At 33.9% G+C, this 20898-nt stretch overlaps 1 protein-coding gene across 1 annotated transcript in view; it reads right to left on the reverse strand.

Annotated features, from left to right (window-relative positions):
• Window positions 1–2103: 2103 nt before the first annotated feature.
• The window catches only part of MDGA2 (MAM domain containing glycosylphosphatidylinositol anchor 2), a 536185-nt gene continuing 517390 nt past the window's right edge, over window positions 2104–20898 (reverse strand). Inside the window, exons 14-16 of the mRNA XM_003408516.3 lie at window positions 13522–13652; window positions 4706–4811; window positions 2104–2192 (exon numbers count right to left, since the gene is read on the reverse strand). Of these exons, the coding sequence (XP_003408564.2) occupies window positions 2104–2192; window positions 4706–4811; window positions 13522–13652 (326 nt within the window). The remainder of the gene's footprint in view (window positions 2193–4705; window positions 4812–13521; window positions 13653–20898) is intronic.

Here is a 20898-nt window from a genome sequence, read left to right on the forward strand (position 1 = left end):
ACATTAAATTCCAAGTTCATATTTGTTTGATATTTTACCTTCAAAGGTTTAACATTTTTGACATGTATTACAAATATGGAAAGGTGCATCTGGGACTTCCTACTAAAATTTATTCCTGCAGACATCAAGGTATATGAAGCACTGATGATTTATGCCATGGTAACATAAAAAAAAAAACATAACCAATAAATTTTATAACTAAACCTCATTTTGGTGATAAGTGAAAATTGCTCAACAAACACACATACCACTTATCATACCTTACCTGGAAAGAGGCTTTATTGAACATAGCTGTAAAATTATCTTTTAAGTTGAATTACTGATTTTGCACAAACATTTCTACAGAATTAAAAAAAAAAAATCAAGCCTTGTCATTTTTCCACTACATTTTGTTGTGCTTTTTATATTAATATTTGCAAATGTTATAATTTATTACTAATATCCCAATTACTTGCATAATCAGTTTTTTTTTTTAAATCTTGGGGTGTTGAAAGAACATAATAATAATACTCTTCTTTAGACAAAAGTCTTTTTAAACGAAGGTAAAAGCTGAGATAATTTAAGGAAAAAAGGTCTTCAAATTTTCGTAACCAACAGGTTTAGGTGAAATTTACAATGCATTGGAAAACTGGCTGGTTAAAGGTACGGTTTATCCTCAGGTAGTTCAAAATCATTTTTTTACAGGTTTTTGTTTTTTGTAAAAGTGTTTTTTTTTTTTTTTAAATCTTGGTAAAATAATAAAATAATATTTCACAATTTGCACAGAGTCTGACTAAAGGGCAGAGGCGTATTACCCTCAGTGTTTAGAATAAAGCCAGATTTTCAGGCCCAGTTCCGCTGTAGAGTTTGTATGCACTGCAACCACAAACATTTTCTTGTTCCCACTAAAGCTAGGGCCAATTTCATTTCAAATAGAGGTTAGAGTAAGAAATCACTTTTGTGTTTTATCACCTTCTGCGCTAAGCATTATCTTAACAACCTTTTGCTCTGGTTGACCCATTTAATAACCTGGAAGAAAACGTGTTGCTCCCATGTCTGGTCTCAGTGGACGTTATTTTGTAGTGGACAATAAGCTGAGAGGCCATGGCTGTCTAGAAGGTTAAACAACAAATATCTTGTCTGCATGGGCTTATGCAGCAGCCTCGGTCCTTTCTTCTTCAGAAGCGGCTTTGTTGTTTTGTCCATAATTTGCACATTTAGGCTCTGTAGTTTGTTTATAAAATAGTTTTACACAAACCACTCTTAGCAGTGCAAGCTTCTGAGTTGAAAATTATTCAGGCTTGTTTCATTGAAGGCACTTGGTTTCCATGGCAATTTATAAAAGATGGTGGTTTGGTTTCTTCATTGGAACAGATGACTTAGTTTGGGTGTTCAGGTGGCCGCAAGCAAACTCCGATAAACCTGTGTAATATGTAAGCCCAGGTTTACCATCCTGGATAATAGTGCATGCAAAAGGAGACAGATCACAGTTATCTAGCTTAGCCATGGGAGGAAGAAAAGAAAATAATAATAAAGGCAGGATGGGGGTAGGATGGGAAGGAACATGAATGTTTTTAACTAATTCTGAGTTTGGGTTATTTTCAAGGAGGGCTAACAGCCAAAGGTAAAAGGGCCTACAATTTATTTAATTCTCTACGTAAAACCTTCTCGAAAGGAAAATAAATGCCAGCTCTTCACGTACCCTGTTTACAGTGAGGTTTTTGTTGGCAGGCCATTAGGTTTCCATGGTAACAAGCAAACTATTCATTTGAAACAAAACCAGCCATGACTTTGTGCTTTGACAAGGATTTCTATAGCTCTTTTTTTTTTTTTTTTCCAGAGTTCAACCAGATGACGCTGTAATCTTTTTAGCCACAAAAGCACCTGAAGATCTCTTCTCTACTCAGGTCAAAATTATCTTTTATACGTAGTTCGGAATAAGTTATACTTCCATGATGTCTTTTTATCCCCAGTGCTTAAAAAAATTTGTTTTTATTATTTTATTTTTGAGTCAGTAGTCAGTGGAGGAATCTTTGGTAGTTTGTTTTTTCAATGTCCATTTACAAAGACTCTTTCTTCATGCCAGTGCCTGGTGAATCTTTTATAGCCTCTGCCAGGATAAGGTCACCTTCGAGGACTTAAGATGGAGATGAGGACGATAACTGGAAAAAGCCATATATGTACTAAAATTCCAACAGCACCATCAACGGAATCTAAAGATAAGAAAAAGTAAATGCCAAAAAAAAAAAAGGTAGAGTCATCATTCCATGCAGCTACCAACACAACTTCAGCAAAGTAAAAAAAAAAAAAAGACAACTTCAGTATATTGAAACCGCTTTTTGAAAACATTTGTTTTGCTCTGTTTTGTTTTTTCGCTTCATTTCTAAGGCAAGTGAAAAGGAAAATAACTTGAATATATGGTTAGATATTTGATAAAATATTTGCAGATTTTAAGTTGATAGAATATGCTATGAAAACTTACTAAAAAATACTTGTGAATACTTGTGTAGGTTTGTGGCTGAGCTCAACCTCAGAGTTCTGACAGTGACATGAGAGCATATACACAAAGATTCTCAGAAATCCCACAAGGTCAGATTTTCCTTTCTTTTCTTTTTTTAAAAAACTTCCAAAATGTTTAAGCTTGAGGCCTGGGAGAAAAACTACTCTTGATGAAAACTAAGAAGGGATTCTTAGAGTAGAGACATAAAGACATTAACTACTGCAAAAGTGGATTTTTTTATGTTTAGATCCTACCGTTCTCTATTAAATAATTATGTCTTTAGTGTGATTTTTTAGAAATTCCATGAAGTCCATTCTAATTAAGAAATCTCTTTCATCCTTCTGTTTGTGAGTCCTACTAGAGTTCATGCTTGAATTAAAGCTTCACGTCCAGGAATACCCTTAGAATGTACAACTTACTTAGGAGAACTAACATAAGAAAAACATAAGAGCAGCCAGTAATTGGTTCACCTGGCTTGAATTACAAATGGCTCTCAGTTAGAACTGGGCTCTGAAAATACAGACATAGAATCTCAGCTCTTGAGGGTGCTGGCCACAGTATTGTGTACTGCCTGAGAAGGACTGGAGATCTGTGAATCTATACACCTGCTGGCTGGTGTGTACCTAGAAATTAACCTCAAGTCAATATTCACCGAATACCATTCATCAAAATTCACTTGATAAATGATCGTTAAATAAATTGATAAAAAATTAAAAGAATACGTCCCCATACAAAATAGAAGATTTATAGTAAAAAAAAAAAAGTAGCTACATAAAAATACCTCCAATTCATGTAGATGTATCCTATTTAAAATGGTCACATATTTCTCCATATTTACTAGCTTGAGAGTAGAAAACAGATTGTGAAACATTTTATTGTGTAATCTTAGTGTAATAATACAGTCTTTATGGATTTTCATTGTAATCTCAATGGCTATTCTTATCACTTTAGGTTTTCCCTCTAGTTAGTGGATTATGTTGCTTGTTTTACTCTTTTGAAAAGTTTAATGTAATTTATAATATTTTCAGTTATTAAATTATCAAAATGCAAAATTTGTGTATAAAACAAGAACTACCTTCAGTTAATATGCTATTGCCACTGGTTCATGTTGTCAGATTCTAAAGGAATCTCATTCTCTTCTCGGGAGAATGTTTGTTTGTCTTTTTGTGTGTACATTAGAAAAACCTAGTTTATTCAGATATCGCTATTAGTTTTCTAAAGCAAAATCACCCAGACACAGGAATAAATTTTTCCTAAATTTGTTACTTGAAATGTTAAGTGTAATCACAGAAAGGTAAAAACTATGAGCAAATGGCTTATTGTTGTACCTAATCTTAGTTTTTGTTTTTTTATAATGCTTAAAAATGGAGTCAATTCTGTTGATCTGAGCAATCACTGGGAAGTTGTAGAAATTCGATTTCCAACTTCTAGATTTCTCACTAAATAACCTAGATTAACAAAGACTCTGATTTGTTCTAGACCTATGCAACATGGATTTTCATGCTTCTTTGATATGTGCTAAGTAATTGATGAATTGTTAGTGTAAGTTTAGTTTGATGGATATCTCTACGTAACCTTAAAATTAAAGATGCCAGATAGCCCTAGGAAAATCCTTGAATTGGAGGAATTTTTAATAGAAATGATTTGCAGATAACATTAAACTATGATATTCAAACCACTGTAAAAAAGTCAAGACCCAAATTATAAACAAGATTGGGGTGAAGGTCGATGGAGATTAATTATACCAGCAAATGCAGGGCTACTCCATTAATTAATATATTTGCTAAGGTTCTTCACAATATGTAATCTGTCAAAATAGTTGGCAAAACTTAGACCTCGGAAATATTTTCATAAATTGATTGGGGAGATAAAACAAACTATGCCTATGTAAATCTACACTTAGCACATAGAGTCACCCAATATTTTAATTAAAATTTTAAAGGCTCAAAAATAATATGAATAAAAATAATATTAAAAATCTTAATTCAAAATCAAAGTGTGCCTGCCTTACCTAGATCTAATCTAAATTACTTTTATTTTATCTTAGGCCAAATATACCTACAGTTAAATTTAATACTTTGATTTTAAAATACCTTCAAAATTTATGGTATCGTATATAAGAAAGTCATAGATAACCCCACTAAAAATAATTTTTTTTAATTAGAATACATTTAGTATTAGTTACTTTAACATCACGTCAAACCAATCCCAAGAAAAGCCACTTACTCTTAGTTGTTAGGTCTTGTTTTGCACATTCTCCTTCTGCAATTGATACATCATCAATGGCAATGTCACCTTCTATGCCAGGACCTCGAATACCTTCAAAAATGAGCTACAAATATGAATGAAACAGACCTAAATGTAGAGCTTTGATTTGCAGATCAATTTCTATTGAAAAATTGAGGAGGCAAACAAACTTGTTAATAATTCTGGCATTTTTTTTAAGCTTAATGGTTTTCAAAATTGTTACTTATGAAAACAATACATTTTCACAACAAAATCAGTAATGAGATCTTCCTTTCAGAGCATTAGTTTTTTTCACATCAAAAGTTCTGTGCTGATTTGAAAACAAAACTAAACTTAATTGAATAATACAATAAACACAACCACTACAAAATCCTATCGCTTTTCATTTTCAGGGGGAAAAAATTTTTTTTATTTGAGCACTTTCTCTGAAATAGATTTCCTTCAACTTTATTTAAAATTATATCCTAAGACTGGTGTTCTATACAATTTTTAAAAGAATATATTAATTCTGGGTTCTTTCCAGTAGTAGTATGTTTACTGAAGCCCCGACCAAGGGTTCACCACCTCTGTGAAATTGTTTGTCTCTTGCAAACAGATTGACTAGCTTCCTCATACTCTCTATATTTAACCTATGATTTACCACTATGATTTCACTTTTGACATTCTATTTTAAATACTAAAAGATATTTATGGGCTTGTTTATGTTAAGCGTCTAATGGCAGACTTGAAATTATCTACAACAGTGGTTGGCTTAATGCATGAGTGTTGAAAGAATAGATGAATGAATTCCGATTCCCTTTATTGCTAAATTTACTACTAAATTCTGGATACAAGGTCAATATAAGGACAATTACTGAATTTTTATTATTCCATTGTTATAAAAGTGAGACTCTTATAGAATCTTCCCTTATAAGCTCCAAATTTTTCCATGCTTTTAGCAAAAAACTTTTAGTCCCTTTGCTACTAAAAAAGTACAAGGTCACCTATGCATTTAGTGGATTATATTCCCAGAAAAGTTTCCACGTATCAAAATGAAACCTCTACTCTGGCCTTTCCAAAGATAAAATGAGTGTAATAAAGGCATGTTTCCAACATCATGCTGATGTATATATTTTTATATAATTTCTTGCCTTATTGCAACAAATTTGAGTGAAAGTTTATTTTTAATCAATGACAAAATATCTGGTTTTATTTGTCTTTTAAAGTATCTCAGTATGCCTTCTTAAAGGCAATTTTGAGGTGGTTTTCAGAGAACTCAAATTATCTTTGGGAAATTGATCTATTGTTCTCTGATATGCTACCGTAAGTTCATCAATGGAATTTCCAAGAAGTTTTTTTTTTTTAAGCAGAGGCATTACTTACCAATTTTATACTGTGTCCTTGTCCCCCACTAAATTATAGCCTAAGATATAGAATTATTTTCATAATTTTGATAGGAGTAAAAAGTTTATGAAGTTTTACTACTGTACTTATTGTCAGGTGGGTTTCCTGCTTACCTCTATTAAGATAAGTATGTTAATACTGTCCAAAGCCTTTTCTTTGAAAAGCCTAAAAAATGTCCCATTTCTCTGAAGTCAAAACAAAATGGCAGGCCAGAGCTCAAATATTTAGAACCAGTTTAGCAGTTTTTGAATTATCACTTATAATAACACCTCAAAGGATGTAGATATAGCATTAGAAATGATGCTATTAAAGCTGTGTTCAAATATAATTTCTCAGTAAGAGAAGAAGAGCTACATGCAGCAAAAATGAATAAAGATAGAAAAGGGAATCAAAGAATACAATGCACTTCTGATAATCTCAATTCAGTGTTCAAGGTGCTTTCTGCAAACATTCGCATGTTTTTCTCCTGAAAAGACATAGATCACTTCTGATCATTACAGCTAAGGCAAGTGCAAGTCTAAGAATTCAGTTGGACAATTGACAATGTTCATCACTTGGAAAAACTTCAGGATATAAATAAATTGGAAAATAGCCATTAGCATTAATAATGTTACCTTTCTTTTATTACTGGTTCAGCAAATAAATGAACTATCACTAATCCTTCCAAAAGACACATGAATAGAGGCAACATCATAGATCAGGTGGTTAGCCTTGGCTTTTTCCTCAGGGAAACAATCTCAAATATCAACAGTGAGTTAACTTCATAAGACTTTACTAGTACAACTTGCTTGGTAAATGTCAACTGGTTATCAAAGCTCTTAATCTGAAATAATAACATGATAAAAACAGAAATACATACAAAACATTCTGAGTTGTGATTGGACAATTTTTTTCAAGGTTTAATTCTGAAGACATCATCATGTCTATAAATCTATATAATTCATCATCATGAATTAGACTTAAAATTCCAAAGATGTAACTATACAAACATGCAATGTCTACTAATGATGACAATATTTTCCAGATTATTATTATTCTTAGTTAGATAGACATAAAAGCAGAATGCTATAATAAACCAAAAAAACAAAACCCATTGTTGTCCAGTTGGTTCCAACTCATAGCGACCCTATAGGACAGAGTAGAACTGCCTTATAGGGTTTCCAAGGTTGTACTCCTTACAGAAGCAGACTGCCACATCTTTTTTTTTTTTTTTTTTTAGATTTAATGTGGGCAGGAAATGCCTTAAATGGGGCTCAAGCTGCAGTTACGTGGCTCATCACAGGTCTGAAGGAAACCCAGCTGCTAGAGGAGTTTCCCCTCCGGGATAGATGATGTGATGGGTGGAATAAATACGCATCTTCTAGGGAGCTATTAGGAAGTAGGGTGAGTCGTCCCCTGCACTTCTGTAAGGGCTCGGATGGAACATCTTGTGGCTTTGAACTACCAACCTTTCATTAGCAGCTGAGTGTTTAGCCACTGTGCTGCCAGGGCTCCTTAATGGTATAATAAAATAAAAAAATAAATAAATAAAAACTTTTGACTTCAAGTCAATTCTGACTCATACAGACACTGCAGGACAAAGCAGAACTGCCCATAGGGTTTCCAAGGCTATAATCTTTATGGAAGCAGACTGCCACCTCTTTCTCCCACAGAGCAGCTTGGAGTTGGAACTGCTGACCTTTCTGTTAGCAGCCCAGTGCTTAACTACCGTGCCACCAGAGCTTGTCAATGGTATAACACCAAACCAAAACCTGATGCCATCTAGGGGATTCAGACTCATAACGACCTGTTTTATAGTCTCTGTCCAATGTCAAGTATTTGTATGTTTTAAGATAAATTGTCTCAAAGCCCATTTTAAAATCTTGAAATAAGAATGTAAAAATAAATGATCTCCTGAACCCCTTGTGCCAAACCAAGAAAATGTAAAAGCATTTGTGGCTCATAGTGTCTCTTCGTACTTTTCCTCTGGGAAACATTGGGACTATACTATGAATGAAGTAAATCATTAAAAGGAATGGTTAAATATTTTGCTTAGTTTAGTGTATAAAATATAAATGACATTCTAAGATTAAAACTACATTAATTTTACTTTTTCGGAAATTTTTCCCTAAAGTTTCTAACTCCAGTAAAACATATTTTAATTGAAAGCACTAATCATGCTAAATTAATTCTAGAAAAAGAGCTGCAGAAGAAATTTCAGTATCATAAAACTTCTATCTGCCCTGCACAATATTACACAATCATTTCTTTTTTTGGTAAAGCAAACTATTTGGGCATACTCATACCAAGGTTGTTTTCCAAAGGGTTTATCAATCAAACTAATTTAAAATAATGCAAATCCAAACAAATAAAACAACATAACTGCCACTGAAACAGAGGCTCAAAATCACTAATGGTCCATTAAAAATTGCAAGAAATAAGAGATAGGCCTTCCACTTGAATTAAAGACATCCTAGAATGACATAAAAATATATTTGAATAATATTAAAACTCCACACAGTGTAATTTATATTATATTTTGTAAAGTTGTTGCCATGATCTCCTATATATATATTATATATATAAAAAAAAAAAAATCCTTTAAAAAAAAAAATTTTTTTTTTTTTTTTTTTTTTTAGAAGTCGGCATTAAATGCCACAGGAAATATTTTTGAAAACCTTGATAGTAATAATTGGTTGTTTACGAAAAAATTACTTTGTCTGAAAAAACATCGAAACTACAAGAAACTCAAAAAATAAAACAAAACAAAAATGGGGTGAGGTGATGTAGTTGTGCTTCATACTTCCTTTAAGAATAAATATTTATGAAAGTCATTAGCCAATGGTCACAGAAATATGTTAGATAATGAAAGAATATAGAGATTCAAAATAAAAATACAATTTTATTAATTTTTATTTTCCTTAGCTTAGAAATGCATTGTGTCAAAACCCAAAAGTCAAAACTACTTTTGGCCAAGACAGTATAACAGAAACCACATTTATACTCCTGCCTGTAACAACCAAATAACTGAACAAAATTTAGGAAACAGTGATTTTCAGAACACTGGATATCAGGTAATGACGGACAATGATCCCTGAGAGATGGGAACCAAACGAGATGAGCCCCATGACTTCCCTGTTACTACCTCGAGAGAGTTTATAGACCATGGTGCAAGTAGTGGGAACCAAGGTGGACATTGGTAGGAAACCTGAGTTGAGGAGATGGAGCCAGGGAAGGCAGCTAGAGTTTGTAGAGCAGAACATCAGGAAAGAAAGAATTGCAGAGACAGAGAGATATTTGTAGAGAGTCACCCTGGAGTATTCAGCAGATCAGGACATGAATACGAAGTAACTACCCAAGCCCTGGGAAACAAACACTGGGATGCCTTTAAGATAACAGTGTCAGTCCACACAGGGCTGGGGATAGTGAATGTTCCCACTAGCCAAACTGGAAAACGTCATAATTCATGAGGCACTGGGTAGAGTACCCAGAAGAATCTTGTTTCAGTAGCGAGGAATAATTAACCCTAAACTAAGCATTGCTCTGGTCTCACCTAACAAATTTTAAAATTAAGACCTAAAATGACTGAACTGTTTCAACGTAACTTAATTATGTCCCCTCAAAAGCTCAAGAATATTTACAGAAATACAAAAATACCCAGAACCCAACAAGGTAAAATTCAAAACGTCTGGCATACAATCAAAACACCAGGCAGGCAAAGAAGCAGAAAAGTAAAGTTCCATAATGACGAGGAAAGGTCAATCAATACAAACCCACCAAGAACTGACACAGATGTTAGAAGGGGACATTAAAACAGTTATTATAATTGCATTTCATATGTTAAAAACTTTAAGCAGGGACATGAAAAGGAAGTAGACTTAAATTGAACTTATAGAGGTGAAAAGCAAATGGCTGTGATGAAAAGTACACTAAACTGGAATGAAGGCAGATTAGGCATTGTAGAAGAAATCATCAGTGAATGTAAGGGCAGAATAGAAACTGTCCTAACGAAACACAAAGAGAAATAAATAAATAAAAGAATGAATGTGCTGTTTAGCAGCTTCAACAGACTTACATATGTGAAATTGAAGACTTCAAGGGAAAGGAGGAGGGCAAAAATATTTGAAGAAATAATATTTAGCCAGGCAATTATCAAATTGGATAAAAACTATAAACCCACAGACCCAAGAAGTTCAATGTATCCATAGCCAATAAAAAATGAACTGCATCAAAGCACATCATAATCAAATTGCTCAAAACTAGTGATGAAAAGAATAGCTTAAAAGCAACCAGAAGAAAAGTCACATTACCTACAGAGAAATAATTATAAAGGAGACAGCTGATTTATCCTTGCAAACAGTAAAACAGTAGAGCAATCTCTTTAAAATGCCAAAAGAAAGAAAAAAACTATGAGCCTAGAATTCTACACTCAGAGGAAATATCTTTCAAAAGTGAAGGTGAGATAGGCTTTGCAGACATACAAAACCAAAGCCTCACATTCAAAGAAATTTTAAAGAAAGTCTTTCAGGCAGATTGAAAAATCATAGCAGAAAGAAATATGGATCTATACAAAAAGGCAGAGTCCTGGCACTGGTAACTACATTGGACACCAATTATGCAACCCCAGTCTGATTTCTCAGTTGGAAAGAGGAGAGGAACTGAATATAGTGGAGAGAGTTCTCCAAGGTCTGTACTTTTATGAATAAAGATGCTTGGTCTTTTTGTGGATTGAGCATGTATATTTCCAAGGCTGCAGAAAACATGTTGTAATTTTTAGAGGATGGTAAAAATTTTCTGCTCTGAATTTACAGTGACCTGGTAACAAAAGACTAAATCACTCCCTTGAATTTCCATCTTTTAATCAACAATTCTGGGAACAGGATATAGTGGACTGAGATGGGCCAACAAACAACTCCTTTCTGCAAGATTGCAAGATTAAACCTGGAGTTGGCATTCTGGCTTTTTTGTTTCTTTCCCCTATGAAGCCTATCTCATTGCTCATACAATCCCTTCAGGATTCTCTGTCCTGAATAAAGTCCCCATTTCCTTGCAAAAACAAACAAAACCTGTACTTTTATAGTGAATGTGAAAAATGATAAAGGAAAAGAACCATTTCAATGAATCATATAATATCCTAATATCTGCCTAAAGTCCATTATGTTAATTCTGAACCATAATAAATTTTAGTTATGATGTTGGCTTTTCCCATTTCCTTTTTTTACCACCTTATCCAAATTTCTCAAGAGTGGACACTTTATATCCACTTATGAAATGTAGCTTCTACCCTGTGAGTAAACAGAAAACGTCCTTAACTAAGGTTACCAATCACCTTCTAATAACTAAACCAAATAGACTCAGACTGCTTTTTAATTTTATTTTTACCACCTCCTTTAAGTTCTGTGGGCGCCAAATTTGATGTCTTTTAACTCTGAAAAATAGTACTTAGGGTTGGCCTATTCCTTCATCTTAAAGATTGGTTAGTGTTCTGCATGGTTCCAGCCTCTATAATCACTGTTCACATCTGTACACTTTTCCTCGATAGTATCAACCTTGTTCATTGTTTTATGTAACACATACATCTAATGACTCCCAGATATTTATGTCCCAAAGCCTTTCAGACTCACAGATATAACTGCCTCCTAGGCATCTTTAAAAGAGTATTACAGAGACATTTTATATTAACATGTTTGAAATAGAAGTTACCACATTCATCCCTAATACATATCTATTTTCCTTTTTTTTTTTAATTTCAGATTATTTGTAGCATAAGCATTTCTCAAGACTCTCTACTTTTAGACTTTTTAATCATTCATGACATCTTCTCCCCAATGCCAGATTCTAAACATAAAAATGTTCAGCTAGTTTTTACGCTGAAGTATTTCTTCAAATCATCTTTTCTTAATACAACTTCCCTAAGAGTTTGTCTCTTTGGCATCTTTGTGTGGATTTTACATGGTGTCCTAACTGGTTTGCCAATCCAATTCTACACTGTTGAACTAGTCTTCCATACAGTAACCTGAGTGAAGTACCATGTCACCCCCTGAGTAAATTCTTTCAGTGACTCCCCTTTGCCTAAGCTCCTAGCACTAATTTCTATCGGCAATTGATGATTTTCTTTTTCCTGTTCTAGCATTTCGTATCAATATAATTATGCAATATGTACTTTTTGTGTGTCAGGATAATGTCGGTGACATTCACCTGTATTATTGTCTGTATTAGTTATTTTAAATTTAGTGTTCATTTACATTTAATGTTATTGGTAAGATTAAGCTTAAATCCTGTGCTCCTTAGGTTTGTTGGCCTTATCTTTCAGCAGTCCTTGATTTGTTTTTATGTATCAAATTTCACATAAACTTTTTTGGTTGTCTGGAAAATCCTGTGGTATGTGACCTCAATGTTTTTGTTCACTCTGAATTTTGCTGGAATGTTAGCCCTTTCTCTGCTCCCCAACCCCTCTCCCAGTTCAGTTTTCACCTTATACGATAAGCTTTTCTTGACTCCCCCCTCCTTACTTCTCTTGTTGGCTATGTGCAGAAATTCTACAGATTGGATTACAGGAAAATAGCATTCTACCAATAGAAAATTAGCATAATTGCAGCAATCTATGATTTTCTATACCTTTACACCTATTTGCCGTGAAATGGATCCAATAGATTACCGGGAGAACAAGTGTTTGGTACTATAAATATAATTTCATAAAATGGATTTGACATCTTTCAAAATACTCAAGAAATAAAACTACAGAACATATTACATGTCACTAGATTTTAAAGATATCTCACTATATTTTTCAAAATATGAATAAAAATATTTAGATACATACATATATAGCAACAGTTACATAGTTATTTAAGTAATTAAAACAGCATTAGTAACTTTATTTAGCTTCATGAGCTATTTTCTGTAACAATGATGGCCACTGTTACAGTTACTGAAATCTCTATTAAATCTTCACAGCTAACTCTCTTACATTCAGCCTAAGCCTTACTTCTTTTCTGTATAAAAACAAAGAAAAATAACATTGTTTAAAGTTCTCTGACTTTGATAATCAACATGATAAATTAATGAAAAACATTATTCAAGGAAAAACATTTTGCTAGAAGTATATAAGAACCTATTTTGTTGGTTTTCAGGGAACAAAAATATATAAATACGAATTTATATAAATGGATTGTATTTTCTCCAGGCAAATTATTTGAATTTTGATAAAGACTATTAGTCAAACATATTATTTGATAGATGTTAATTAATAAAGAAAAAAAAGCGTTTTTATTATAGCTTTTAGAACTGAAGAAAAATTTTAACATTTTATAATTTTTGTGATTCTCATATCACAAGAATTTTGAATGTTCATATTCTAACATTTGTTAAAGGTCTGGTTTTGTCATTATTCTCACTACAACAATCAACAGAAATTTCTGATCTTTTCTTACCTGAAATGAAGTAATTGGATATATATTCACATGAGCCTCATTCCATCGTTGTCCTTTATTCCCACTTGAAGACCACAGTGGATTCTCTATCGTTGTCTGTCCTTTCAAACGTAGATAAACATTTAAAACACCTAAAAATAATGAGATTTTATTTTGCGTATTTGTTTTTCTTCAAATTTGTCTCTCCTTGAACCAGCACTTTATAGAGCTTTGCAAATGGAATTTCTCAGCACACTGTAGTGGCTTGTCTTCTCTTCCCCTCTCATTTTCTAGCTTACTTTTATGACTTTCAGCATGTGTTATAGGCTGAATCATAGTCCCCCAAAATAATCACACCCTAATCCCCGGAGCCTTTTAATATTACTTTATACGGCAAAAGGCACTTTGCAGACGTGATCAGGAATCTTGAGATGGAGAGATTACCAGGTGGACCCTAAATGTAATCACAAGTATTTCAAGTATAGGACAGAAGTAGAGGGAGCTGTGACACAGGAGAGAAGCCCATGTGAGAGAAAGAGATAATACACCATTGGTTTTGAGGATGGAGGAAGGGGTCAGAAGCCAAGGAATACAAATACCCTTTATATAACCTAGAAAAGTCAAGGAAACTGATTCTCTCCCAAAGCCTCCAGAAGGAACCAGTCTTGCTACCACCTTCATTTTGGCACCTTTAGATTTATTTTAGACTTCTGTCCTCCAGAACTGTGAGATAACAAGCATGTATTGTTTCAAGCAAAACCCACAAAGAAAAAGTGTTGTAAAAAGTTCCAGGAGCAATAGGAAACTAATATGACATGTAATCATGTGACTGAGTTGCCCATACTCTGACTCCAAAAGTATCATTTTATATTATCAGTTAATATCTTTTTCAATTAACTCTTTGCCCTCCACATTACTGATTTTATTTTCCACAGTTTAGATTTTCTTCTTTTTTCCCTAATGTCTTTTTCATTCTGTTATTGTATTATTTGTGACTTCACATTCTTTTCTAATGTCATCATGCTTTCTTCTATTTCTGTCTGTCTTTTATCCAGTTCCTTTCACTCCATGGTCCATTGTTGTAGCATTTTATCTTTTACTGTTTCACAGAGTTCATAATCTCATGTGTTTTATTGAGAAAATAAAGCATATACTACACAAATTTTATTTTTACCTAAAGGAATTCAGTATCTTTTTCAATGGTTTGTGCTTCATCTACTATGTGCCATGTTTTAGCCCCTTTTTATACTGTGAATCTTTTCATGAGAGCAGTATTTTCTCTTTCTTTATTTCTTCCTTTTTATTCATCTATGAATAATAGACAGTATTATCAGGCTTCTTTTTTTATATGAACATTAAACAAAAAACCTGTAAACATTATGGATGTGAATATTGCTGAATTCTTCATTAAGATCTAAAGTTGCAGGGCAGATTAATGAGAGATGTCATTACCATACTCAACAATCTGAGAATAGTGGACAGGTACTTAAGCCATGAGCCATATAAGAGTTGAACTTTCTGGGGTTATTCCACTGTTTTTGGTAAGTCTTTGTGGCAGGGAGTAGCTTTCTGAATCCGTCTTTTGATTTCTCTCAGTGTCCTTTTTGGGCACTTATTGTGGCCTAATTTTTCTTGCTTCTTCATGCTGATACCCTAGTGCATTAGAAGGCCAATCTTCTGCTCAAAGGAAGAGCTGGTGTAGGACAAATTTCTGTATGGTGTAGCTGCATTATACTATTGAACATCAATATACAACAAGGAGAGATTCCAAGGAAATCAAGCCCAAATCAATAAAAATTTGTGTTAAGCATTAAATAAAGTGATAAAACTTTTTGGTTCTATTAGTCACTGAACTAACAAAGTATTGCATAGTGTATAACTTTCAGAAATTATTTGAAAAAATAATTTGTGTGTGACATAAACAAAGTGGTCCTCATCTATTCTATTTACTACCCTGTTGTACCATGGCGGCTTGCATATTACTATGATGATAGAAGCTATGCCACCAATACTTCAAATGCCAACAGGTTCACCCATGGTGGACAGGTTTTAGCAGAACTTTCAGACTAAGATAGACTAAGAAGAAAGGCCTAGTGATCTACTTCCAAAAATTAGCCGATGGAAACCCTATGAATCACAACAGAATATTGTCCAATATAGTGCTGGACAATGAGTTTAGAAGGCGCTACACAATGGCTATAACAATAGACTCAAACATGCCAACCATCATGAAGATGGCACAGGACTGGGCATCATTTTCTTATTTTGTATGTAGGGTCAACATGAGTTGGAATTGACTCAATAGCAATTAACAATGACAACAACATCTGTTCTATGGCCTGCCCTTCCTACAACCAATGGCTCTCTAAATTAACAGTAATTGGTTGGCTTGAGCTATGATGTTCTTTACAGAATTCTCATGAGGCTGTACTGCTTTTCAGAAACAGAAGTATCACTGATCTGTTTTTTTCCTCTTCCTTGATTGACTCTAACTTCACTTAGCTTCTTTATCTAGAAGTCCCTCAATAGCTGGCATGCAAACAATGAAGGATGCTCTCACCAAGCTACCAATGCAGTTCAAAGTGTTCCACACTTTAAAAATTACCATATTAGATACTTCAATGATGTTATGTCCAACTGTAAATAGATGACTATGAATGAATTACCACTTTATCTGGAAGTCTTATTTCTCTTGGGTAATATGACTTAATATTTTAATTGAATTGACAGGGAACCAAACCCAAATAAATGAAATTATGATATACAAATGAAGTGATAAGCTTTTTAAAATAACTATTAGTTGTAATTAGGCCAACAAAGTAGTGTGTACTGTATGTCTTTCAAAACTTACTTAAAGTAATAAATACATGATTTAATGAAACACATATTAATGAATATGACTTACCATTGTTGATTACTATATCAGTAATGATAGGTGATTATATCAGTATTTAACAAATCGTTTTTCAGTTTGGAAATATACTTTGATATACTTTGCCTGTGATCATGTTTACATTTTTAGTTGCTTTCTTTTCACATATAAACTTACATTTTAATATAAATTTAAACTTGAGTTATCTTAATCATGTTTGTTGAATGCATACTATGTGAAAAATATTTTGACTAGGTTTAAAGAACTCAGGTTTGAATCTTCCCAGTTCTAATTAGGTTCTGAGTAAATTAAACGAGCAAATATCACTTGTCTTATTAAAAAAACACACTGCAACTATAAGTGATTGAGATAAATTCTTTCAAATATATAAAAAATTAAGTAACTTACTGTTATATACTATAACATCCCAATTAAGGAATACAAACTACTGATTCACTGGTCTATTTTACAGATGATGATACAAAGAATATTAATAGAGAGAAATGATTTCAAAACTTTTTATCTAGCAAGTTTCCAGTTCTTAAGTTTATGAAAGATAATTCAGCATGAAAAGTTATTTAAACTTATGGCCAGGTCAACAAAATTAGAACTTGTGAGACAGAATAAAGCTATTCAAGAGAAGTTAGATTCAGCAAAGCTGACTCAGCACATTATTATAGTATTATCGTAAGGAAATTCCAAAGTGAATGTGATGGATTGTGTTAATACCCTTTAAAAGTAATTTTAAATCTCAGAGGCCCTGTGTTTATCCTTTAGTAGGCACCAGATGCCAATACATATGAATTGAATCATCCCCAACGATTTTCAAATGCTATATGGGTTATTACATGGTTTTATAATACAAGTTTGATATAAAAGACTTGATATAGCTAAGCAAAATTTAAACTGTTTTTACTCTCTCCTTGGTTTCTTACTTTTCATGCTTTGAGTCAATCGTTAGTTGTTAGAGGGGACTTTGCTCATCTCTGGTGCTTAAGGATTGCAGTCAAATAGGCTACATGAACTAAGTGCTCCGTTATCTCATGAGCAAGAGCAACAATTTGGGGGTGATTTATGGCATGATGCAATAACATGATTCATATTTTAATATTATTTCATATCGATTACTATGTAAGATATCATAATTTATATAAATATTATTTATTATTTGTATTAACTAGTTCTCCTCTATCATTATCCCTTAACATTATTTTACTATAAATACATATATGGTATATATTTTTGATAAGAGATTTGAGTTTATGCCCTAAAATGAGCCTACATAGTTCCTGTAACAACAACAAAAAAAAACCCAAACCCGTTGCTGTCAAGTTGATTCAAATTCATAGCAACCCTATAGGACAGAGTAGAACTGCCCTACAGGGTTTCCAAGGAGTGGCTGGTGGATTCGAACTGCCAAACTTTGGGTTAGCAGCTGAACGCTTAACCATTGTGTCACCAGGGCTCCATATATTTCCTATTAAAAAAAACCCATTGCCATTGAGTTGATTCAGAATCATTGTGACCCTATAGGACAGAGTAGAACTGCCCCATAGAGTTTCCAAGGAGCCCCTGGTGGATTCGAACTGCTGACCTTTCAGTTAGCAGCCGTAGCACTTAACCACTATGCCACCAAGGTCTCACATATTTCCTATTAAAAAAAAAAAATCACATATTTCCTATAGCAACTTGAAATTACAAAGTTCATATAAATTATTTTGTGATTTGGTCATTCTAAGACCTGGGAATCATCTGCATATAAATCACATTTCTATTAATATCAGTGACATAGACACATTAATTTGAGGTTCGTATTTAGTGAAACATGAGGATATGCCAAAAATATCTAGCTTTAGGCTAGATCTGTGTATACTGACAGGTAATTCTGAGCATCATTTGTTTTATGTACACATACAAAATGGGAAATTATAAAATTGTTATTTTCTGCTGTAATAGAAAAGGCTGTACATATTAACTGATATTATTTTTTCAGTATTTAATTGCAGTGGTATCTTAAAAAAAATAAAATATCCATTCACTTTCTCTAGGCATTACCATGCCTACTTGTACCCAGACAAATTTGTACATCAGTGTCCAACAAATTTTCATAAAACATAGCTTTCATTAGGCTTTCTATTTTCCTTGATATATATTAGATCCTTTATGTACACTTTTTAAGCGCTTGGTTCTACTACTCTCCCTACTGTCTGTAAGAACAGTATTCTCCATCTTCACACCTTAGCTCCTTCTATTTCTCTCATTCTCTAGCTCTTGTCTTCCATTTAATTAACTTGCCTCTTTTGGCTGGGGGGTATGTAGTTTACATCTCTTCTGTTGTTGTTAGGTGCCTTCAAGTCAGGTTTCAACTCATAATAACCCTATGTACATCAGAATGAAACACTGCCTGGTCCTGTGCCATCCTCACAATTGTTGCTATGTTTGAGCCCATTGTGGCAGCCACTGTGTCAATCCATCTCATTGAGGGTCTTCCTCTTTTTCACTGACCCTCTAGTTTACCAAGCATGATGTCTTTCTCCAGGGACTGATCCCTCCTGACAACATGTCCAAAGCATGTGAGACGTAGTCTCACCATCCTTACTTCTTAAGGAGCGTTCTGGCTGTACTTCTTCCAAGACAGATTTGTTCGTTCTTTTGGCAGTCCATGGTTTATTCAATATTCTTCTCCCACACCACAATGGAAAGGCGTCAATTCTTCTTCCGTCTGCTTTATTCATTGTCCAGCTTTCAAATGCATAAGAGGTGACTGAAGATACCATGGCTTGGGTCAGGTGCACCTTAGTCTTCAAGGTGACATCTTTGCTTTTCAACACTTTAAAGAGGGCTTTTGTAGCAGATTTGCCCAACGTGATGCATCTTTTGATTTCTTGACTGCTGCTTCCGTGGCTGTTGATTGTGGATCCAAGTAAAATGAAATCCTTGACAACTTCAATCTTTTCTCTGTTTATCATGATGTTGCTTATTGATCCAGTTGTGAGGATTTGTTTTCTTTATGTTGAGGTGTAATCCATACTGAAGGCTGTGGTCTTTGATCTTCATCAGTAAGTGCTTCAAGTCCTCTTCATTTTCAGCAAGCAAGGTTGTATCATCTGTATAACCCAGGTTGTTAATGAGTCTTCTTCCAATCTAATCCTGATGCCCCATTCATCTTCATGTAGTCCAGATTCATTTCTATAGAAACTTATTTTAACTCGGCTATTTTTTTATTCTCAGTGTTTGTGTCAGGATCGACTCGATGGCACTGGGTTTGGTTTTTGGTTTGGTGTCCCTTTTCACCCATACCATGTGCCTGTCACGAATTTTGATGTATAATATTTTCTGACTTTTATTTTATTCAATAATTTATTACCACAAATAGATGATAAACTATTTGATGGTTGAGAAGAATTCACTATAATTATTTTTTTATCCTTTATAAAACCCAGTATACCACTAAAAGGTACATTAAAAAAAAAAAAAAAAAAAAAACTCGCTGCTGTAGAGTCAATTCCAACTCATAGTGACCCTACAGGACAGAGCAGAGCTGCCCCGGAGGGTTTCCAAGGAGTGGCTGGTGGATTTGAACTGCTGACCTTTTGGTTAGCAGCTGAGCTCTTAACCAATGCACCATCAGGGCTCCCACTAGAATGTACATTTCACCCTATTAAATAGAAAAGAGTGAATTTAAGACTATTGACTAAATCTTGAGGGAAAGAGTGGCTCAACATAAACTTTATTGAACAGCCCACTGTTTGGTAGCTATTTTCTAACATTAAATGGAAAATACTAAGTAATCTTATGTATTCCCTCAGCTACCTGGAAATTGTCTTTTGCAAGGAACTTAATTTTAAGAATTTATCAGAATTCAAGTGTGATGGTTAAGATTGTTCGTCAACTTGGCTGGGCCACGATTCTCAATGTTTATACATAATCACTCCCATGATTGAATCTGCTATGAGTAGCCAATCAGTTGAAAGGGAGTTTCCTTAAAGGTGTGGCCTGTATCCAAATATAAGCTGATGTACTGGCTTTTTTGATCACTCTGGATCCTGCCCTGCCTCCTGTTCATCTGACCTCTGGCTCTTGGGACTTGAGCTACCAGCTTATCTGAAGATCTTGGAATTCATAGATCTTCACAATCTGAGAGTGGGAGCCCTGCTCTCTGACCTGTCAATCTTGGGTTTGCCAGCCCCTACGGCTACGTGAATTGAGGGAAGCCTCTATCCTGATACACGGACATGGGACGTTTCAGCCTCTACAATCGTGTGAGCAGTTTCCTTGATATAAATCTCTCTATATACATATTTATATATATATTTATATACTTTACTGGTTTTGCTTCTAGAGAGAACCCAGCCTAAGACATCAAGTACAATCAAATCTGCATATTTTTTTCTACTGAGATTAGTCTATAATCAATGTAGTCGAAGCTCTAGAAGAATGGTTCCTTATTTCTGTACGTTTTTCGAGCAAAACCACCTCTCATATGAGTCTAACTCTAGGGAACAAATCAAAACATGTGAGTGGAT

This window comes from Loxodonta africana, chromosome 10 (assembly GCF_030014295.1).
Source record: "Loxodonta africana isolate mLoxAfr1 chromosome 10, mLoxAfr1.hap2, whole genome shotgun sequence".
In the NCBI taxonomy this organism is placed as follows: domain Eukaryota; kingdom Metazoa; phylum Chordata; class Mammalia; order Proboscidea; family Elephantidae; genus Loxodonta; species Loxodonta africana.